The sequence below is a fragment of the Puma concolor genome, chromosome B3, assembly GCF_028749965.1.
Source record: "Puma concolor isolate L17-30 chromosome B3, mPumCon1.1.hap2, whole genome shotgun sequence".
Taxonomy (NCBI): domain Eukaryota; kingdom Metazoa; phylum Chordata; class Mammalia; order Carnivora; family Felidae; genus Puma; species Puma concolor.
Window position 1 is genome coordinate 87,221,044 of NC_141672.1, and position 24,326 is coordinate 87,245,369.

Sequence of the window (24,326 nt, forward strand, 5' to 3'; positions counted from 1 at the left end):
AATTTAGAAGGAAAAATCTTAGCCCTTTTTTTGTGGTTTACCATTGAGAGTAGTGTCTCAATGAAGGTGTCAGTTACTGGTATTTACTGTGTGGCCACTGGTCCTTCTCACTCCTGCCCTGGCTTTCCTGCTCACAAACAAGCCTAGATTACAAAGACTGGCGCCATCTGCATTCTCTTGCAGCTCCCCTTCATCTCCTGCCCAAATTCCAAGCCTGATTAAACCTGGCTAGGTGCTTAATCTTTGTACCTAACCAGCCGACCCTGCCTGGAGAAAATCCCCTGACTTTGCTGACTGAACTTAAATTTATGACCATAAATCATAAAATGAGCATTTGATTCCCCTATACTCCCTTGGTAGTCATTAACTTCTCTATTTTTGAGGACCATTATTTCATATCCTCTCACCTCAAATTGGCTCCCTTCCCTCACTTGACTTTTCCTCATAGGTCATGGAAAAATAGACACAATCAGCTAAGAATTACCTCCTCTTTCCAGTATCAAACTATCCAGCCATCCCGCGCCTGTCCCCAATCCCCAAGAACTCTGCCTTTGTGTGAGGGCAGCCTTGCCATTTGTGCTGTGGATCCTGTTCCCTCTTCCAGGGCTATGTGCCTGCAGTTAGCTCCTCTCTCCTATATCAGTTTCTCCCACTCTGGTTGCTCATTTCGATGATATATGCAATCAGGTCTTAATATCCCCCATCTTAAAATAAAACAAAGCTCTCTCATGAGCCCTTGTCCTTCATTTGCTGCCTGATTTCTCTGTTCTGTTTCACTGTGATTGCTGTTACCAAGGCCACCATGCTCTGCACCTTACCAAGCATACAGTTCATCTCTATCTTCCTCTGCTGTTTGGCAGGATCTAATGTTCCTTTTTCCTTAAACCACTTCTTTTGTAGGCTTATTTGATGTTAAGTTTTTTCCTATCTTACCAGCACTTCCTTCTAGCCTTCTCTCTTGCTTCTTCCTCTGCTAAATTTCTAAACGCAGAGTGCCCCAGAGTTGTGTCTTTTCTCTAACTATGCTTTCCCCCAGGTGACCTTATCCACTATCATAACTTTAAATTCATATTGAACTGATGACTCCATATCTCTGGTTGGACCTCTCTCCTGAGGTGCTGACTCCTGTCTTTAAGTGCATCTTAAACAGCATGGCCACTTCAAAACAATTAAGATCTCTTCCCAGTCTCAGTAGATGATTGAGACCCACATTAGAACACTCTTTTAATACACATCCAAATTAGTTAGCATATAGTGCAACAATGATTTCAGGAGTAATTCCCTAATGCCCCCTACCCTTTTAGCCCATCCCTCCTCCCACAACCCTTCCAATAACCCTCTGTTTGCCTCCATATTTAAGAGTCTTTTATGTTTTGTCCCCCTACCTGTTTTTATATTAATTTTGCTTCCCTTCCCTTATGTTCATCTGTTCTGTATCTTAAAGTCCTCATAGGAGTGAAGTCATATGATATTTGTCTTTCTCTGACTAATTTTGCTTAGCATAATACCCTCCAGTTCCATCCATGTTGTTGGAAATGGCAAGATTTCATTCCTTTTCGTTGCCGAGTAATACTCCATTGTGTGTGTGTGTATGATATATATTTACATATGTTTATATAAATATATATACTTTATATATAAATAATATAAATAAATAATTTATATATATAAATATATACAAATCATTTATATATAAATATTACATATATATAATTTTTATATACACATTTATATATTTTATATATATTTATATATTATATATATATATGCCACATCTTCTTTATCCATTCATCCATCGATGAACATTTGGGCTCTTTCCATACTTTGGCTATTGTCGATAGGGCTGCTATAAACATTAGGGTGCATGTGTCCCTTTGAAACAGCATACCTGTATCCCTTGGATAAATACTTAGTAGTACAATTGCTGGGTCATAGGGTAGTTCTATTTTTAATTTTTCGGGGAACTTCCATACTGTTTTCCAGAGTGGCTGCACCAGTTTGCATTCCCTCCAGCAGTGCAAAAGAGATCCTCTTTCTCCTCATCCTCACCAACATGTGTTGTTGCCTGAGTTGTTAATGCTAGCCATTCTGACTGGTGTGAGGTGGTATCTCATTGTGGTTTTGATTTGTATTTCCCTGATGATGAGTGATGTTGAGCATTTTTTCATGTGTCGGTTGGCCATCTGGATGTCTTCTTTGGAGAAGTGTCTATTCATGTATTTTGCCCATTTCTTCACTTGATTATTTGTTTTTTGGGTGTTGAGTTGGTAAGTTCTTGATAGATTTTGGATGCTAACCCTTTATCTGATATTGCAAATATCTTCTCCCATTTTGTTGGTTGCCTTTTAGTTTTGATGATTGTTTCCTTTGCTGTGCAGAAGCTTTTTTTTTTTTTTTTTTTTAATTTTTTTTTTTCTCAACGTTTTATTTTATTTTTGGGACAGAGAGAGACAGAGCATGAACAGGGGAGGGGCAGAGAGAGAGGGAGACACAGAATCGGAAACAGGCTCCAGGCTCTGAGCCATCAGCCCAGATCGTGACCTGGCTGAAGTCGGACGCTTAACCGACTGCGCCACCCAGGCGCCCCATGTGCAGAAGCTTTTTATTTTGATGAGGTCCCAACAGTTCATTTTTGCTTTTAATTCCTTTGCCTTTGGAGATGTGTCAAGTAAGAAATTGCTGCGGCTGAGGACAGAGAGGTTTTGCCTGCTTTCTCCTCAAGGATTTTGAAGGCTTCCTGTCTTGCATTTAGGTCTTTCATCCATTTTGAGTTTATTTTTGTGTATGGTGTAAGAAAGTGGTCCAGGTTCATTCTTCTGCATGTCACTGTTCAGTTTTCCCAGCACCACTTGCTGAAGAGACTGTCTTGATTCCATTGGATATTCTTACCTGCTTTGTCAAAGATGAGTTGGCCATACGTTTGTGGGTCCATTTCTGGGTTCTCTATTCTGTTCCATCGATCTGAATGTCTGTTTTTGTGCCAGTATCATACTGTCTTGATGATTACAGCTTTGTAGTATAGCTTGAAGTCTGGGATTGTGATGCCTCCTGCTTTGGTTTTCTTTTTCAAGATTTCTTTGGCTATTTGGGGTCTTTTCTGGTTCCATACAAATTTTAGGATCATTTGTTCTAGCTCTGTGAAGAATGATGGTGTTATTTTGATAGAGATTGCACTGAATATGTAGATTGCTTTGGGTAGTATTGACATTTTAACAATATTTGTTCTTCCTATCCAGGAGCATGGAATCTTTTTCCATTTATTTGTGTCATCTTCAATTTCTTTCATAAACCTTCTGTAGTTTTCAGTGTATAGATTTTTCACCTGTTTGGTTAGACTTATTCCTAGGTATTTTATGGTTTTGGGGGCAATTGTAAATGGGATCATTTCCTTGATTTCCCTTTCTGTTGCTTCATTGTTGGTGTATAGGAATGCAAGTGATTTCTGTGCATTGATTTTATATCCTGCAACTTTGCCAAATTCATGAATCAGTTCTAGCTGTTTTTTGGTGGAATCTTTTGGGTTTTCCATAGAGTATCATGTAATTTGCAAAGAGTGAAAGTTTGACCTCCTCCTTGCTGATTTGGATGCTTTTTATTTCTTTGTGATGTCTGATTGCAGAGGCTAAGACTTCCAATACTATGTTGAATAACAGTGGCGAGAGTGGGCATCTCTGTTTTGTTCCTGACCTTAGGGGGAAAGCTCTCAGTTTTTCCCCATGGAGGATGATATTAGCTCTGGGTCGTTCATATATGGCTTTTATGATCTCAAGGTATGATCCTTCTATCACTACTTTCTTGAGGGTGTTTATCAAGAAAGGATGCTGTATTTTGTCAAATGCTTTCTCTGCATCTATTGAGAGGATTATATGGTTCTTGTCCTTTTATTGATGTGATGAATCACATTGTTTTGCGGATATTGAACAAGCCCTGCATCCCAGGAATAAATCCCATTTGATCGTTGTGAATAATTTTTTTAATGTATTGTTGGATCTGGTTGGCTAATATCTTGTTGAGGATTTTGCATCCATGTTCATCAGGGAAATGGATCTATAGTTCTCCTTTTTAGTGGGGTCTCATATTAGAACACTCTTGATTCTTCTCTTCATGATCCACATCCATCCTCGTAGCCTCTTCCTCCCAATTATTCCTGAAATCTGACATCTGGACACCATCTCCAGTGCTGCAGACCTGGGCCACACACCCTCTTCCCTTGACCACTGCCTCAGCCTGCTGCTTTCCTACCTGTACTCTTGACTCACTTGGTAATCAAGGTGATTGACTTCCTTCACACCTAAAATAAAATCCAGACTCCTGCAAATGTAAGGTGACATACTTGGTTTGATCCTGATTTGGAGGGAAATGTTTAAAAAAGAAAACAGCTGGGGCACCTGGGTGGCTCAGGAGTCAGTTGAGTGTCTGACTCTTTGGCTCAGGTCATGATCCTAGGGTCATGAGATCGAGCCCCATGTGGGGCCCTGTGCTGAGCATGGAGCCTCCTTGAAATTCTCTCTTGTCTTCTGCCCTTCTTCCCCATTTGAGCTCTCTTTCTCTTGAAATGAAATTTTAGGGGTGCCTGGGTGGCTCATTCGGTTAAGCGTCCGACTTGGGCTCAGGTCATGATCTCAGTTCATGAGTTTGAGCTCTGCATTGGGCTCTGTGCTGACAGCTCAGAGCCTGGAGCCTGCTTTGCATTCTGTGTCTCCCTCTCTCTCTGCCCCTTCCTTACTCACACTCTGTCTCTCAAAAGTAAATAAATGTTGGGGGAAAAATTTTTTTTAAATGAAATTTTAAGAAAGTCTGTTTCCCCACTGGTCCATCAGTAGAGGTTCCTGGGGAGCGGGGACCTTGTCTGTCCAATTTACCACTCTCTATCCAGTGCCTGGGACAGTGTGCAGCATAAGTGCTTGTTGAGGGAATGCATGTGTATACTAACACCTGCACTTCCTGCTTGGTTCTTGTGAGCATCACCCCATAACATCAGTCAGCTAGATGCCCTGACTTGGCTCTGCCACAGGCACCTCGTTTCATCATTATCACAAGCTTGGTATTTTCGTGGCATTTTAAGGAGTGTTCTGGAAACCTGTACAACTTCGAACCTATGACAGACAATATTGTATATTTAAAAATTTGCTAAGCTAGGGGCACCTGGGTGGCTCAGTTGTTTGAGTGTCCGATTCTTGATTTTGGCTCGGGTAATGATTTCACGCTCATGGGATGGAGCCCTGCTTCAGGCTCTGTGCTGAGCGTGGAGCCTGCTTAAGATTCTCTCTCTCCCGGTGCCCCTCTCCCCCAACTTACATTCTCTTTGCCTCTTAAATTATTATTATTATTATTATTTTGCTAAGGTAGATCTTAGGTGAAGTGTTCTCACCACCAAAAAAAAAAAAAAAAAAGATAAAACCCAATGAAGTGGTTGGCAAAAATTTGATAGAAGAACCAAGAATGCCTCAATTTTGCCATGCCAATCATCCCCTTCACAGAGAAGACCCTTAGGTTCAAGAAACAACAGCAAGTAGAAAATAGGTACCACTCTATTACTAGCCAGTATGGTGACTAATAACTTACAGGGCATACTGGTGAGCCAGGCTGGAGGATGGGCTTCACACGCTAAGCGCAGCCTCTCCTGTCCCCTAAAGCCTAAACCAAATCTGGATCTCTGCTGTTCTCTCCTGGACACATGGCCAATGATAAATGGTATGAGAAGTGGTGGCTGAGCCCACCTTGAGAAGGAAATCTCTGATTTTCAACTGCCTGGCTGAGTGGAGGAGGAGGAAAAGACAACATAACCAATATGCTTGATCTTTTACAGCACAAGAAAACGTAACCAATCAGATTGATATTTCTCTTTCAAGAATGGGAGGTTTCCTGGACTGGAAAGAGAAAATAGGAGTCCCTTTCCTCAGGAGCCCTTTAACCATCCTCCTCTCTAAGCCTGCCTGTATTTGGCATGCCTCATCTGAGAGACCCCCACCATGTTCCTTGAGCTGCCCAAGCCACAAACCTAGGTGTAATAAAGTTTCACTAGTCCTCAACCCCTATGTTCATACTGATTTTACTTCTTAAAAAGGTTTTGAATCTGTCCATACTGCCTTAACCCTGCTCTAGTTCAGGCCACAGTCCTTTCTAGTTTCCTACAACAGCTTTTCAGATGCTTTCCTGACTTTGTCTTCCTGCCATCAAGCGCATCCTGCACAATGTCCTACCGGAGTAGGACAAGTTTGAATAAAGCAAAATTGGTAAAAACCTGTGCTGCTGCGGACTCTTCAGACAATACCCTTTACTCTAAGGGTAAAGTTTGTATTTTCAAGAGGCTTATAAGGCCTGGCAGGATTGGTCCTTGCTTACTTTCCCAGGGTCCTCTCTCACCATCCCTCCAGCAGCTCCATGCTCTGGCCACTTTGAATTCAAGTTCCACAAACCACCCTCATTCTTGCCTTCCCATATGATTTCTTTACCTCTGCCTTGTAGCCACTGCTGTCCTGTTCATCCTTCACACCTCAGCAGCTACAGACATCATGTCTTTGTCTTAGAACTGGTGTGTCTGGTTACCTCCTGAAGTTGACCCTGACTCGTGGTCCAGATCTTGGTGACTGTGCCCATTTGTGTTTTTGTACAATAGCCTAGGCCTCCCCATGCTGGTTCTCAGCCCCGTGCCTCTGTGGTCCTTTCCTCTTTCCCTGTCTCACTTCCCCGTTCTGGTGTGAAATCTATGTGGGGCCAATTCTGTGTTGGTCATCTTTCTGTTCCCAGAGGCTGCCCAGAGGCTGCCTTGAGGAATACAAGACCAGGAGAATAATTGTCCTCAAAAATGGGAAAGATAGGTTATTATCTTTCTTGCTTACTTGATTTTTGGCTCTACTGATAAAGTCTTTAACCTTCCTGCAGGCAGGCAAATTACTAAAAGCCTTGAAAGCCCACCTTCAACATGAAGCAAAAAAAGAAAATGAGAATCAGGTAAGTAATATTTTTATCACCTATTAAATATTAAAACAATTATATTTAGTTAAAGAGTGATGAGTTAAGACATGATATTTACCCCAAAGAGATAATTACTGGTAATAATAAATCCTTTCATAATAACTGTTATAGAGAAACTGCATATAGCAAGTAATCTGTTGAATAAGATGTTCTCATACAAATGCAAAGGTTAATTATTAGTTGGCAATCATTACAAGAACTAGCCTGGTATGAGCAGGGAAGGAACAGGATTTGAAACCCGAAAAATCCAGGTTAAATAGCAGTTGTCATTTCTTTTTGTGTCATCTTGGAAAACTCAAATGACTAGATTCTTAGTTTTCTGTTCTTTAAAATGGAAATAACATCTGCTTGGCTGAATTGAATATTAAGAGTCAAAGGGTCTGTGAGTAGGGCTTGTGAAAGTGCCCTGTGTGGTGAACTGTAAACCAGAGCTAATGGGAGAGAGCCTGTCCTGGCTGTCTCAGACCTACACCAAAGGTTTTGACAGAGCCAGGATTCTAAACTTGAAATGGACGAAAATAGGGAAAGGCCTTAAGGCCCCGGGCTTTGAAGAGCATCCATAATCTATCTGGAAATGAAGGTAAATATAAAAATGAACCGAAAATGTAATTTTTCCCCTCTCTGTATTTGTCATCTCTATAACTATATTCCAAGTTATAAACATTTAAAACTATTACTATTTAAAATTCTTTTGGCTCGGGGCGCCTGGGTGGCGCAGTCGGTTAGGCGTCCGACTTCAGCCAGGTCATGATCTCGCGGTCCGTGAGTTCGAGCCCCGCGTCAGGCTCTGGGCTGATGGCTCAGAGCCTGGAGCCTGTTTCCGATTCTGTGTCTCCCTCTCTCTGCCCCTCCCCCGTTCATGCTCTGTCTCTCTCTGTCCCAAAAATAAATAAACGTTGAAAAAAAAAAAAAAAAATTTTAAAATTCTTTTGGCTCCTGGTTTAATTAACTTAAAACAGAAAAAAAAGGATTAATTTTGAATTCTAGCTTTAAGATTCTACATCATATTACTCTCAATCTGTCCCCACCTCTTGCCCCCTCTTCCCCCCCCCACCTGTACCCCCATCTTCCCATTTGCCCCTCCCCTCCCTTTCCATCTCTTTCCTCCCTCCCTCGCTTCCGTATATAGGAAACTTGATTGTAGTGCCATTTGAAATCAAGATTTTAGTTTGGATAACAATTAATGGACGAAATTTAAAATTATCCTATTTTCAAATTCTGCATTTTGGGCCATTTCATTTTGAAAAAATTTCACAAAAGCATGAATCAGATAAAGAATTCCTAAGTCAGAATTCTTTTTTTACTTTATCGTGAGAGCGCAAGGAAGTAGAGGAAAGGGCAAGGGTGGGGTGGGGAGAGAGAATTCTGGGATCATGACCTGAGCTGAAGTCAGACGCTCAACCAACTGAGCCACCCAGGAGCCCCAAGAATTCTTAATATATCAATAGTGAGCTTAGATTGATGGGAGGACCTGTTATAGACAGAGTTTATTTACTAAGGCTACAGAAAGAGTCAACAGAGTCCAAATGCATGGCAAAGAGATCATTAATGTTACCAAGGATTGACAGATGTGCAAACTTCCAGACCCCCCCAAATCATCACCTAGGGAGTGCACAGGTGTGGATCACATCTGAGTGAGTGGGACATGGCACATTTTGGAAGCCTTTTTCTCACACTGTAGGTCAGCCTTAACTATATGGGTTGGGGAAGTGCTGTATGTGGGTTAGTGTGGCTGTGTGCCAAGGATTCCGTTGTCTAAACCAGGTGTGCCTCATCAGTCTTGGATTTAGACAAGTGTATTATAGGTACATCATGGTGCATTCAGGAATGAACATACCCTTCCTGATCACTGTCAGCCTCCCAGACTAACATAAAATGCATGGGATTAAAACAAGCAATCTCAGGGGTGCCTGGATGGCTCAGTGAGTTAAGCCTCTGACTTTGGCTCAGGTCATGATCTCATGGTTTGTGGGTTCGAAACCCATGTTGAAATCTGCGCTGACAGCTCAGAGCCTGGAGCCTGCTTCAGATTCTGTATTTCCCTCTCTGTGTCTGCCCCACCCCTGCTTGTGCTATCTCTGTCTGTCTCAAAAATAAACATTAAAGAAAAATAAGCAATCTCTGGGAGTTGGGCTAACAGGCTTCTAAATAGGACAGTTAAGGGGGTGCCTGGGTGGTTCAGTTGGTTAAGCATCCAACTTTGGCTCAGGGCATAATCTTGAGGTTGGTGAGTTCAAGCCCTGTGGTACTCTGTGCTGACAGCTGGGAGCCTGCTTTGGATTCTGTCTGTCTGTCTGTCTGTCTCTCTCTCTCTCTCTGCCCCTCCCCCCATGCTTATGTGCCCTTCCCTCCCTCCCTCTCTGTCTCTCAAAAATAAACAAACATTCAAACATAAAAACAAAGGACAATTAGGGGACCTGTCTTGCACTCTGTTAATAAGGGAGTCCCTGTGGGAGAGATAAATAAGTACTTTAAGAGCATCTCTTGGGGCCCCTGGGTGGCTCAGTCGGTTAAACGCCTGTGGGGCTCTGCACTGACAGTGCGACAGTGCAGAGCCTACTTGGGATTTTCTCCCTTTCCATCTCTCTCTGCCCCTCTCCTGCTCTCTCACTCGGTCACTCTCTCTCTCACAAATAAGTAAACTTAAAAAAAGTATCTCTTTAGATTCCAGCAATACAGGTAACCCAAGGGCAACACTTTTACAGTGGAAGCAGTTTCTTTTGCTTCCCCATGACTATCCAGGGAGTTGGGAGGTGGGATACAGATAGCACCTTCCTATTCTCATGTATCCTTGTTTCTTTGAATTTATGCTTATCTGTTTTCAGCTGTCACTTGCCGACTCCCTGGTTGCTTTCTGGTATTTGGTGTCTTGCTGTCTTCCTCATCCCCTCATGCCCTGACTTTCTTTGGAATGAATTCACAGGTCCATCTGGATGTTCTTTACTGTCCTTGCCTGCTTGTTCCCTCACTCCTGTAACTTTGCTTCCCACTCTTCATCAGCCATCCTCTTCCTTGGCATATCCTGGACCTTTTATGACTTGGAACTATTTTACTTCTGTAATGTTTTACCTCTAAAACCTGGCATTCTCAAAACCTTCTTATTCTTTGCCTCCCCATAAGTTTGTTTTATATTATGGTTCTTATTGCAGGATGTATGGGAGAATCATTTGGGGAGATTTTAAAAAATGCTGATAAATTGGGGCACCTGGGTGGCTCAGTAATTTGAATGTCTGACTCTTGATTTCCTATCAGGTCATGATCTCAGGGTCGTTCACTTGAGCCTTGCATCGGGCTATGCACTGAGCATGGAGCCTGCTGGGATTCTTTCTCTCTCTCTCTCCCTCTCTCCCCTTCTCTCCTCCTCTCTGCCCCTCCCCCACTAACACTCTTTCTCTCTCAAAATAAATAAAATATGCTGATACATAGGCTTACCAAACCCAGGCCAACCAAATCAACTCTCAGGGGATGGGGTCCAGGCACCATAGTGAAATGGATTGAAAAACCAGGAAATAAAACATTCACCCCACCACTTCCACAAGCAGAGCACCAGGTGTCACTACAAACTACAGTTTGTAATATTGGAAGGTTTCTCAGTAAGGAAAGTCAATGTTATTAAGCAAAGTCCTCTGCCTTCTGGCTTTCAAGGATTCCTCTACATAATAGCTTCTTCCCCACCTAAGGACCCTTGTACATCAGATTGCACCAGGTAACAGGCCCTCCCACACATCCAAGCCTCTAATGAGGTCTTCCTTGTTTTGAAATAGGATAGCACCAGTCACCAGTGTGAGAGAGCTTAAGATAAATAAAAAGACCCTAAAGGAGACTGAGATGACCAAGAAAACAACAAAAGCTTTAAGAACTTAATGATTTGTTAGCTCTTGGAATCCAGGCACACAGACAAGGAACAGATGGTTCAATTAAGGTTATGTAACAAGCTATAAATGTTCACAACTTAAAGAGAAATAGACGACAGTGAGCGAGAAAAGGAGGACAGAATGAAGGGAAGCATAAGGATGCGGCACTTGGAATTTACAGGATGTACTGTGTAGTTGTGAGCCAAGATTGAAAGGCTTAGAATCTTCAAAGCAGCAAAGGTGACTTGTAGAATGACTGAGGTGGTGGCGTGCTGTCAGGAAGAAGATGGGAGGTGAGAGTGGGGCAGGAGCTAGATTTCAGTATATGAGAGGCACTAAACATAGCGACTGAAAATACAAATGAATATCCCACTAGCAAATCACGAGTGATACACAAGTGACTACCTGAAGTTAAGCCCTAGAAATGGGAAGGGTAGGGCAGAGAAACAATTGCTTTCCATTATAATCTTTTCAGTACTGGATTTTTTTTTTTTAAGCCGTATGTGTATAATACTAGTTTATTTAAAAACCTTTGAATTTTTCTAAAAACAAAAACACCAGGAACAGATCAAGCCTATCCTTTATAGTCTTCAGGTAAGAGAACATGTTTAAGAAGGCCTTCCTCATACTCATGATAATATATTCACCTATTTTGTTTCCTAGGGCTTTTTTTTTTTTTAATTATTTTTTTTAACGTTTATTTTATTTTAGAGAGAGAGAGAGTGAGCAGGGGAGGGGCAGAGAGAGAGGGAGACACAGAATCCAAAGCAGGGCTCCAGGCTCTGAAGTGTCAGCACAGAGCCAGATGTGGGGCTCGAACTCATGGGCTGTGAGATCTTGACCTGAGCTGAAATCAGACGCTCAACCAACCGAGCCACCCACGTACCCCAATTTCCTAGTGCTTTTATAGTTTCCTTTCTACATTTAAATCTTGTACCCATCCACGTTTCCTTTTGGTGTGAAAGAACTAAGATTCCTTGCCCTTCCTACAAAGATAAAAAGCATCGTTGTCTCTGTATCATGTGTTGAATAATGAATCCAGTCTTCCGCCATTAATACTAATAAGTGCAAATATTATACTGTGCCTTTTTTTTTTTCCTAAATGTTTATTTATTGAGAGACAGAGAGAGAGGCAGGCACAGAGAGAGAGGGAGACAGAGAATTTCAAGCAAGCCCTGCACTGTTAGTGCAGAGCCCAACATGGGGCTTGAACTCCCAAACAGCAAGATCATGGCCTGAGCCAAAATCAAGAGTCAGATGCTTAATCGACTGAGCCACCCAGGCCCTCAATGAGTTCTTATAAAATAAGCAAGTTTGTATGTTATCTTTTGGTACCTTTATCACACTGTTGTGATAATTTAGCTCTGTACTTTTAGTTTATGGTTGTACAGGTGATGTTCTTACCTTACTCCCTTATTTTGGCCTTGACAAGTTACTTTGGAATCCGAGCCTCAATTTTTCCATCTATAAACTGGGGATAATGTTACTACCTATGTCCTAGGCTTTGAGGAATGAATGAGATAACGTGTATAAACACTAAGCCCAGTAAAGATGTGATATTAGCTGTAATTATTAGTTAGAGCATACTGCTTGTCAAATAGCATATACTCAAAAAATTAATGCTAATTGGCTTAATTACTCACACTAAAAAAACATTGAATGCTTTCTTACACTATTTTTTTCAAGCTGGGGTTGTTAAATGTGATTATTTCTTTTGGAATACTCTAAAATTCTTGTCCTGGACTATAATTCAGTACAAGAGAGTATTAAAATTACCTTTTGTAAAATAGTTTTTTTATTCAGTTTAAATTCTGATTCTTCGTGAACATCATAACTCTAAAAATAGGATATGGCAGATTAATGTCTTTCTCTTCAGGATGGAAGTCAAATTTCTGCATCCTCTTGTGATGAGGCTGAGATGCAGATCAGCAGCCAGGAACAAGCTGAGAGGTTGCCAGTTGACCATGTCACCAAAATGAGGAGAAGGCGCAGGACAGTCCACAGAAACCCTGACTCCCAGGTGAATAGAAGTGTGAACATTTTGGGCACTGCCTGTGTCAAAATTGGTGTATTCTTACGAAGCTTTCTCTGAATTCCTTTATGGTACCAGATGGTTGTAAATTCTGCATGCTGTGAGGTCCCTGAAAGCTCAGACCCAAGTCTCAGCTGGTCCTCATCACACTCTGAGTACTGGCTCTTGGGAAGCACTTACTAAGCACAAATTAAGTATTTGTTGAATAAATATGAAAGTATTCACTTAATGATGAGTAGTAAGTAAGAAGGAAAGAAAAACCAGCATCAAATAAGGTGGGTTTTTTTTTTCTTTTCAACTGGCCTCAGACCTAGTGATCACTCTTGGGTTGATCTTTCAGCAGAATAGTCATATGATTAGCCAGGGGCTTCCTTCACTTGCTTCACTTGCCTTGAGAGGACTCTGATTTTATTCTTCTTTTTTATCTTCTTATGCAAATATAACTTTACAAGACACAGTCCTAATTTTTATTTTCTAGCTCTGTATACTCCCTCAGTCATTAGACTATCCATTTAGATTATTTGTTAATTTCTCATCCCTAAGAGATCTAATCTTGCCATTTATGCTTTTCAGTGGTCCCTCATATGTCCTATTCCCAAATTCACATTCTCAAGAGCCAATCTGTCACTCAGAAACCTAATTCTCCTACTTGTCTTCCTTCTTTGCAATTTGGGTGCCTATTTTTGGAAGGCAGTGGTGACTTCTTATTTAAATAATTCATTCCCTTTTAAAATTGTACCAGGATCATTCAGAGATAAAGATAAGTGATCCCATTGAATTCCAGAATCAAGAGAAGCAGGAAAACCAGAAACTCAGAACGGTTGGAGAAGTTGCTTCACCACCAGACGAGAGCCAAGGAGAGGAGAATGCAGTTTCCTCAGGAAAAGGTAGAACAGATGGTATGTCAAATAAGTAAAAAACCAAAAAAAACAAACAAAAAAATCCCTGAAATTCCTGGGGGGTAGCCATGTGCGCTCATTTCCTAGGACTGCCATAACAAAGTACCACAAAATAGACCCTTTTTCTTGAGGTCACATCATGTTTACTACAAGTTAAGGCTTCAACATAACTTTTTGAGGAACACAGTTCAACCCATAACACCATACTGTAAACTCCTAAGTGTCTACAATGAAGACAAAAGTTTAAGCCTTTGAGACCTCTTCCGTATTGTGGAAAAACCAGAGTAAGAGTGGTAGCTGGAAAGCTTAGGGTAGTTGATTGCTTCTTGATGAGGAGAGTCCATATTTTGTCCATCAACTCCTTCTGGCCTACTCCAGACACAGGTACAAAGACCTTTTGCCTAGTCAACCAAACAGTTAAATTTTTTAATAGTTTTTTAAGAGTATATTTTTTAACATAGGCCAGTTTTGGAAGTCCTCTGCCTTGGTTTGTCTAATGTGTGCTGAGGTTTAGATTTGGATCATGCACTTAGGGTAGGAATCCCGCAGGGTGGTCCTCCCATCAGCACCCGTAGAAGGCACAGGTGGTGGCTTGTTAGCAGGTTATCACACTGGTAAGTTGCTCCTTGTGAAGTTGCTATTTTTCTATTTATAATATTTTATTATTTATAATAATCTGGTGAGGAGTGATTCTGACTCTATCCTCTATTTCATGGAACTTTTCCTTTCTGGTTTTAGAGCCAAGGTCCAAGCAGAAGCCCCTGCAGTCCTTCATGCTCTATCCAGTCATTCTTGTATATTTTATGGATGTATTGGGTCACCTTCAGGATGAGTGACATATTTATAAATAAGTACCATTTATTGAAAATCCACTTGGATGGATGGATGGATAGATAGATAGAGATAGAGATAGAGATATTTATTTATGTTTATTTATTTTGAGAGAGAGCAAGGGAGGGGCAGAGGGAGAGAGAGAATCCCAAGCAGCTTCCCTGCTGTCAGCCCTGAGCCAGATTTGGGACTTGAACTCCTTAACCATGAAATCATGACTTGATCTGAAACCAAGAGGTGGACGCTTAACTGACTGAGCCACATAGGCACCCCTGGATATTTTTTAATAGATTGCCTCAAATTGAAAAGATGGCAGAATGTGGAAAGTGGTGAAGGAGGGAAAGTCAGTGAGGGAAAGTCACAAATGTATACACCATGATTTCAGCTGGATTTAAAGAACAAAAACAAAACAAGTATAGAAGCAGAGGACCTGAGGAAATATGTCAAAATGCTAATGGTGTTTATTCGGTTGGTGGGATTGTGTAATTTTTTTTTTTTTTAACGTTTATTTATTTTTGAGACAGAGACGGAGCATGAATGGGAGAGGGTCAGAGAGAGAGGGAGACACAGAATCTGAAACAGGCTCCAGGCTCTGAGCTGTCAGCACAGAGCCCGACATGGGGCTCGAACTCACTGCAAGATCATGACCTGAGCCGAAGTCAGACGCTTAACCCACTGAGCCACCCAGGCGCCCCTGTGTAATTTTTTTTTTAAGATTTTGTTTTTTGTTTTTTTTAACGTTTATTTATTTTTGAGACAGAGAGAGACAGAGCATGAACGGGGGAGGGTCAGAGAGAGGGAGACACAGAATCTGAAACAGGCTCCAGGCTCTGAGCTGTCAGCACAGAGCCCGACACGGGGCTTGAACTCACGGACCGCGAAATCATGACCTGAGCCGAAGTCGGCCACTTAACCGACTGAGCCACCCAGGCACCCCAAGATTTTGTTTTTATGTAATCTCTACACCCCAATGTGGGGCTTGAACGTAACCCCAACATCAAGAGTCGCACACTCCACCAACTGAGCCAGCCAGGTGCCCCAGGATTTTGTGATTGTATCGTTCTTGTTATAACAATAATCTGTTCATAGCAAAATTTTGAAAAAGTGTTCTTAAATTTCTGATATATTTATATAACCTCTGTACAGTAAGCATAAAATTTTTGGCTACTTGAAGCATATGAGCTAAAATTGTAGTGATGCTGTAACTCATTCTTTGTGCTCATTTTTTCCACCACTTTGGCAGACCCTGTCAAATGAAAATGCCCCATGTTAACTTCTAGATATTTCTTAATTGGAAGAACTTGTTTTGGAATCTTTCATCATTTGTGTATCTTTGGATTCAGGTAATGAAGATTCAAAGGTTCCTTCGGAAAAAAAGAGGCCTCTCTACACAGATGGATTTTCCAAACCTGGAAAAAATAAAAGAACTGTAAGCACCACTCCAAGTAAGTTTTGCACACAAAGAAACAAAGTAATAGTTGACCCCTTCAGGCTAATTCCAAATAGGTGGTGCACCAGAACAGCTGAAACCTTGAATGCTGGAACTGGGGCTTGCATTCTCATTCTCTAGTTTTCTCACTGTGAGACCACGGGCAGCTTATCCTCAGTAAACTCACTTCCTCAGCTTACAGTGGGAGTGGGTTATACCACCTTTTTCATCAGGTTGATACAGACATATCTGATACTGTGGCTTCAGTTCCAGACCACTGCAGTAAAGCAATTATTGCAGTAAAGTGAATCAAATGAGTTTGTTTCCCCCGTGCATGTAAAGGTTATGTTGACACTGTACTGTAGTCTGTCAGGTGTGTGATAGCATTATGTCTCAAAAAAACATACACATATCTTTAATTTAAAAATACTTTATTGCTTAAAAAGCGCTAACTATCATCTGAGCTTTCAGCGAGTAGTAATCTCTTTCCTGGTGGAGGGTCTGGCCTCGGTATTGATGACTGTTGAATGCTTGGTATGGCAGTTGGAGTGGCTATGGAGTTTCTAAAAATAAGACAACAGTGAAGTTTGCCTCATCAGTTGACTTCCTTTCACGAATGATTTCTCAGTAGCAATGAATGCTGTTTGATAGCATTTTACCCACAATAGACTTCTTTCAAAACAGAGGAGTCTATCTTCTCAAACCCTGTTGCTGCTTTATCAACTAAGTTTATGGAATATTCTAAGTCCTTTGTTGTCATTTCAACAATCTTCACAGCATCTTCACCGGGAGTAGATTCCATCTCAAGAAGCCACTTTCTTATCCATAAGAAGCAACTCCTCACCCATTACAGTTTTATCATGAGATTGCAGCCATTCAGTTATATGTATATAGCCTCCACTTATTCTAGTTCTCTTGTTGTTTCCACATCTGCAGTTACTTCCTCCACTGAAGTTTCCTCAAAGTCATCCTTGAGGGTTGAAATCAGCTTCTTGCAAACTTGGTTGTGTTGATATTTTGATTACTTGCGACGAATGACAGATGTTCTTAATGGCATCTAGAATGGTGCATCTTTTCCAGAAGGATTTCAGTTTTGCCCAGGTCCATCAGAGGAATTACTGTCTATGGCAGCTATACCTTACACAATGTATTTCTCAAATAGGACTTGAAAGTCTAAATGACTCCTTGATCCATGGGCTACAGAATGGATGTTATGTTAGCAGGCATTAAAATACCATTAATCTGGAGCTCTTGGGTGACTCAGTTAAGTGGCCAGCTTGGGCTCAGGTCACAATCTCACAGCTGGTGAGTTCGAGCCCTGTGCTGACAGCTCAGAACCTGGAGCCTGCTTCACATTCTGTGTCTCCCTCTCTGTCTGTCCCTCCCCCACTCACGCTCTGCCTCTCTCTCAAAAATAAATGTTAAAAAGAGAAAGAAAGAAAGAAAAGAAAGAAGGAAAGAAAGAAAGAAAAAGAAGCTACCATTAATCTTGTACATCTCCCACAGAGATCTTGGGTGACCAGGTACATTGCCAATAAACAGTCACTCTTTTAAAAAAATCTTTTTTTCTGAGCAGTAGGTCTCAATACTAGGCTTAAAATACTCAGTAAATCATGTTGTAAACAGATGTGCTATCATCAAGGCTATGTTCCATTTATAGACCATAGGCAGAGTAAGTGCCATATAATTCTTAACGGCCCTAGGATTTTCACATGGGAAATAAGCATTGGCTTCAACTTAAAGTCACCGGCTGGAGTAACTTTTTTTTTTTTTTTTTTTAATTTTGAAAGCGGGAAAGCACAAGTGGGGGAGGGGCAGAGAAAGGGAGAGAGAGAATCCCAAGTATGCTCTGTGCTGTCAATATGGAGTCCAATGTGGGCCTCGAACTCAAAAACTGAGATCATGACCTAAGCCGAAATTAAGAGTCAGACCCTTAACCAACTGAGCACCCAGGCACCCCAGACAGTAACTTTTTTTTTTAATGTATTTTTATTTTTGAGACACCAAGAGACAGAGCGTATGTAGGGTAGGGGTAGAGAGAGAGTGTGGGGGGGAGACAGAGGATCTGAAGCAGGCTCTGAGCCGTTAGCACAGAGCCCGATGGTAGGGCTTAAATTCACCAACCATGAAATCATGACCTGAGTCAAAGTCAGATGCTTAACTGACTGAGCCACCCAATTGTCCTGCAGTAACTTCTAATGAGAGAGTCCACCTGTCCTTTGAAGCTTTATTTTTATTTATTTATTTAATGTTTATTTTTGTCAGAGAGAGAAACAGAGCATGAGTGGGGGAGGGGCAAAGAGAGAGGGAGACAAGGAATGTGAAACAGGCTCCAGGCTCTGAGCTGTCAGCACAGAGCTTGACGCAGGGCTTGAACTCACGGACCATGAGATCATGACCTGAGCCGAAGTCGGACACTCAATTGACTGAGCCACCCAGGTGCCCCTGTCCTTTGAAGCTTTAAAGCCAAGCATTGACTTCTGTCTAGCTGTGAAAGTCCTAGATGACATTTTCCAATAGAAGGCTGTCTTGTGTACATTGAAAATCTGTTGATTAGTGTAACTGTAGCAGAATTCTTGCACAGAGTAGTGATACCGAGGCTTTTCTTTCCAGGAAGCAACTTTATTCCTACCGGCACCTCTCAGTTGGGTTCATACCCAAAGAACTGAGCCCCGAACGCCATGTGGCATAGTTTTTTATATATTTTTTACTTCTTTGCTTCCCATATATGGTAACACACAAACATGCAGTCTTATTAAGTGGTTGCCCGTTACAAGGTTGTGAGGGCTATTGTCAGGTAGGCATATAGCCAGATTGCCTTGAGGTTTTTTTTCTTTGCTTAGGGAGGGGACCCTACTACATTCCCCACTTCGATGTTTGGACCCCTCTATTTAGGGTCAAAGAGCATCATCTTGGTTTAGAGGTTTATATAGGCTGTCCTTCCACATATCTAGTATGGTCCACCTGGGGCCTGCCGTTTGATAGCTGTGATGACATTGTCCCAGGCCTGTCGGAGATGAGAGAAGTTAGACAAGGGGTGGGGATCTGGCTCAAGGTGATCTGGGGTCCCCCACCATTGGGTTTTTCTGGCAGTTGAGTTATAAAATCTTTGGCCTAGGCATGTTAAGTTTTTAACAGAGATGACGAACTTTTTCTCCACTAGGCAAGACAGTTTTTCCCAATAATTGGGCTTTTGAGAAGCCAAACCCTGGTAGTAGGACTGGGGTATTTTGTTTTACTATAAGGTTTGTGGGGATCTAATTTTTTTAGTCTCTTACGGCCATCATTTCCCCATGTTGGTACCAACGAAGTATCCTGTCCACAAAAGGAAGGTGAGTGTTAACAGAAACTTCTCACCACATTTCTAGCTGGCTGTGGCAGCCTCAGTAGAACAAAAATCACAATAATAGTGAGAAACAAGGCGTGACAGTGCATCACAGTAAGGAAACATAGAGAAGGTAAGGATAGTCTTTTGTTTCATTGGACCGTCAACTCCTGGAGGCTCCAGAGTTGCAGATTGCTTTTTCCATATGGTCAGCTTGCATGGCATTGATGGATCAGGAATACACTCCCAGTTTTGAGATGCTGGCTTCACTCTGCTATAGTGAATCCAGGGACCCACTTCTACTACCGTTACCGCAATAGGGGTGGACAAAATGACAGTGAACGGTCCCCTCCAGAGAGGTTTTAGGGGTTGAACAGTTCATTCCTTTATCCATATTGCATCTCCTGGTTTAAAGGGGTGAGCATCTGGGGTCAGATTCATAGGTACTCGTTCCCTGACCCACTGGTGTAAGGTGGTTAGGGTAGACCCAAGGGCCCGCATCTGTTGTCTTAGGATTAGATTGTCTATCTCATTTAGATCCCCTCTTTATGCCCTTGATAATGGGGCGGTGGGGGGACGCCTCCGATTTGCAGCTACAGTCTTTTTCCCTGAAGACCCCTTATCTCTCCCTGCCTAATATTAACTCTTTTCCTATTTATTTCTCCCCTGGAGTAGGGCCTGTAACTACTGTTAGGTAACAGGAACAATGAACATTCTGGCTTCTAACTGGGGTACAGCAGTTAGAGTCTACCCAAAGGTTGGTTGAGTGGCCCACAGTACAGTTGTACAGGAAGGCAGCATAAACATTAGCAGACACAAAGAGAAAAACACAAAGTAAAGATGATACTGACCAGCAAGATGGCATCTTAAGATAAGGTCTACAGTTTCCAAACCTGTCAAATAATCTAGGAGAGACCCTGACTTTGTAAACAACGTATGTCAGGGAATCTCTCATAACCCAAATGATAGAGAAGCAGGAGCAGTAAGTAATCAATGGTGGCTCTATTTCCAAGAGTTTGGCCCTAACTTAATTAAAAAAAATTTTTTTTTAAAGCATCTGATGCCTGTGAGGTGTTTAATTTAGAGTTTTGGCTGAGTATAAGCAGACAGTCTACTTTATTTTAATGTGTAAAACTTTTTTAAGAGCCAGGAGTTCTAGAGAAAGAGTGAAGGCAGCCATTTACCATAATTAATTTGCAAATTTTTAGATAAGCCAAACCTGGGTATTATTTTATAAAGCAGAATTTTTCTTACTTTTGTGACTTTTCTGTCTTGTAGGGGAAGGCCTTTACCCAATTAGTAAAAACAAAACAGAATCCAAAGCAGGCTCCAGGCTCTGAGCTGTCAGCACAGAGCTTGACGCGGGGCTTGAGTTCAGGAACTATGAGATCATGACCTGAGCCGAAGTCTGACTGTGACCAAGCAAGACTTTCCTGGTCATCATAGAATATACTAATTTTATTTTGGCTCAACAGTAACATATATTAATCATTGAGAATTGAGGGAAAGGGTTAAAGGCCCAAGTCAAGGTCTATTCCCTGCCTTTTTCAACAATGCCCACATGAATATGTTTCGGCCGTGTGGATATCCATTTTTGGCATACAGTGGGTTAAGTTTAGTATCTTAGTAAAAGCCCTTCATATATCACCCATCCCTCATATGGCAGAGGCATCCGTTCCTCTGCTAAACAAGAACAACACAAATGTGGAGGATTTGGAGGCCGGCATCAAGAGTATTGCCATTATTTTCCCAGCCTTTGGATCAAAGAAGGAATTTTAATCTTAGCCCTGTGTACTTTTAAAATCCATTTATTTTAACCTTACTCTGTCCTGACCACACATAAAATTTCTTTTTAAAGATTTTCCTTCACGAACCTTCTACAACTTTTCTTTGCATTTAGATTTTGTCCCAAGCCCTTTCGCTCCAAATAACCAGTCTCATATAGGACAAAGTTACTTACTTTTACCTTCAACAAAAATACATTTACATTTCTTATATTTTTCTTTCATATCTCCTACTTATCTACACACAGAGTTGCTTTTCTTATTTTTATCAGCTTTAACTACATTTAGCAGAATTTTAACTCTTAGAAACCTTAGTCTCCAGTGAAACCTAAGTAGTAACCAATCGTGAACTCTGTTACATCAGAATTTTTTTTAGATGGCAAACTTATGAATCCATTAAGCACAAAGCATGTTTTTCAACAGTTCCAAATATCCTTAGTTTTTTTGCAACAAGTCAAGTACAAACCTATATCTAGTAATTCATGTTTTAGCCTCTATCTGGTTAGATATCCAATGAATTCAATCTGAATTTATCATGCAAGCAAAACCTTAACATTTTAGGTTACCAAAGACTTTGAAAGCTATCTGAACAATTACCCATGGAAACTTTGAGACAGACAAAATTAACCATCACTTTAAGTAATCCTTTTGTTAACAAATTGGAACAGAGATAACATGAGCTTATTTGACCTTCAGCAAATCTAGGTAGAATGAAAGTTTATGTTTTGTTTTTTTTAATGTTGATATTTTTATGTGTATTATTTTTACTGTTTATTTTTTAGTAACCTCTACACCCAACCTGGGGCTTGAACACATGACCTCAAGATTTCAGACTGACCAGCGCCCCTAGGATATTCTTAATCAGAATAGCACAAAGCAGGGATCAGCCAAGTACTGCCCACTATGGCCTGCCTTAAAACCCTTAAACTGAGAATGGTTTTTATGGTTTTAAAGGATTATAAAGGGTTTAAAGGGTTATAAAAAAAAAAAATATATATATATATATATACATACATACACATAAATTTGACATTTTATAATGCTTAGAAAGCTTGAGATCAAGGATTGGCAAACCTTTTCTTTTTTTTTTTTTTTTTTTTTTTTTAATTTTTTTTTCAACGTTTATTTATTTTTGGGACAGAGAGAGACAGAGCATGAACGGGGGAGGGGCAGAGAGAGAGGGAGACACAGAATCGGAAACAGGTTCCAGGCTCTGAGCCATCAGCCCAGAGCCCGACGCGGGGCTCGAACTCACGGACTGCGAGATTGTGACCTGGCTGAAGTCGGACGCTTAACCGACTGCGCCACCCAGGCGCCCCTGGCAAACCTTTTCTATAAAAGGTCAGACGGTTAATATTTTTGTCTTTGGGGCCACATATGGTATGATCTCTACCATATATACACACACATACACATACACACACACACACACACACACACACGTATACATATGTATACAAAGACAAAAATATTTACCGTCTGACCTTTTATAGAAAAGGTTTGTCAATCCTTGATAGCAAGCTTTCTAAGCATTATAAAAATGTCAAATTTATGACTAAGGAAAGGCAGCCATTTGATTAATTGGTGAGGGGGGAGGCAAACCTATTACTCTTATTCTCTGGATTAAACCAAATATCAGGAGTAAAATGGACAGTAGAAAAATGGTAAGTGTTTGATAGGTTATGAGATGAATCTAATTTGTTCCTGACTTTCCAAGAACTAAAAGATTTGAAATTAAAGTTTTAGCAAAGATGATGTTGAAGTTGACAGGGATGCAGAGAAGAGAATAAGTATTAACAGAAAGACAAAGGGAAGATGAATAAATGGAATTGTCTTGTTACTAACTTTCATATTTTGGGGAACATTCTAGACTTTAAGAAGCTTCATGAGGCTCGTTTTAAGGAAATGGAGTCCATTGATCAATATATTGAGAGAAAAAAGAAACATTTTGAAGAACACAATTCATTTAATGAACTGAAGGTATGCCGATAAAATCGTATACTTTTTTACTTTTTGTTGTTATTTTTAATCTCTATCCAACATGGGGCTCAAACTCACAACCCCGAGATCAAGAGTTGTATGCTTTACCAGTTGAGTCATCCTGGTGTCCCTAAAATTATGTTCTTAATGGTACTGAACCATTTGATTTTAATCTTGGTACCTTAGCTAATACAGCCAGCTTTTTATTACTCTACCATTGGAATGGATTTGAGTTTAATGTATATTTATCATCTGAAATTGATTTCCCCCACCATAAGAATTTTCAAAACTCTCCAAATAAAACAGGGAGTCCTCACTATAAAGAATGAATTCCAGGGGTGCCTGGGTGGCTCAGTTGGTTAAGCATCCGACTTTGGCTCAGGTCATGATCTCGAGTTTGTGAGTCCGAGTTGTGTATCGGGCTCTGTGCTGACAGCTCAGAGCCTGGAGCCTGCTTTGGATTCTGTGTCTCCCTCTCTCTCTCTGCCCCTCTTGGGCTCATGCTCTGTCTCTCTCAAAAATAAACAAATGTTAAAAAAAAAAAAAAAAAAAAAAAGGAAGTGAATCACTTTTACTGGCTAACTTAGAGGCTTCCTGATAACTGAGCTCCCTGGGGGCCCCTCTACAGGTCCTGCTGGACTCAAGGTCCCTTCAAGTAAGAAAAGGTGAACTCAACCTCAAGGCTGAGTTAGTAGAGCAGTGAGTTGATGACATCCTGTTATGGCCTTACATGGTATCTGGTATTAAAGAGGTGCCACTCAGAGGGCTGGGAGACATTTATTTTCGAATTTAATAATACATACAACCTGCTTATTAAAAATAATTGGAGGCAGTCTGTGGTGTTACAACACAAAACAGTATAAAATTGATTTAAAAGGGGCAGAACAAGATGGGTGCTTCAGTGGCATCTGACTCTTGATTTCGGATTAGGTCATGATTGCATGGGTCATGAGTTCAAGCCCCACATTGGGCTCTGCACTGAGATTTTCTCTCTCTCTTTCTGCCCCTCCCCCACTCATGCTGTCTCTGTCTCTCTCTCTCTCTCTCAAAATAAATAAATAAACTTAAAAGATTCAAACTCTGATAATATCTTTTAAAAAATAATAAAAGGGGCAGAACATGAACAGTTAGCAGGGACAGTGTCTGCTGTATCAGTCACTCTGTTGAGTTTTGTATTTTCTGATACATAGGCCAATGGAGAAACACACTGGGTG

The 24,326-nt window shown here is 41.0% G+C and overlaps 1 protein-coding gene across 4 annotated transcripts in view; it reads left to right on the forward strand.

Moving 5' to 3' along the window:
- NUSAP1 (nucleolar and spindle associated protein 1) overlaps positions 1-24,326 on the forward strand; it is a 42,483-nt gene that overhangs the window by 3,356 nt on the left and 14,801 nt on the right. The window contains exons 2-6 of one of the 4 annotated variants that reach the window (XM_086710404.1): positions 6,886-6,954; positions 12,709-12,852; positions 13,607-13,763; positions 15,938-16,039; positions 23,003-23,112. In XM_086710404.1, coding sequence (XP_086566530.1) covers positions 6,886-6,954; positions 12,709-12,852; positions 13,607-13,763; positions 15,938-16,039; positions 23,003-23,112 — 582 coding nt within the window. The remainder of the gene's footprint in view (positions 1-6,885; positions 6,955-12,708; positions 12,853-13,606; positions 13,764-15,937; positions 16,040-23,002; positions 23,113-24,326) is intronic. The other 3 variants (XM_086710405.1, XM_086710406.1, XM_086710408.1) reach the window with 3 other exon arrangements.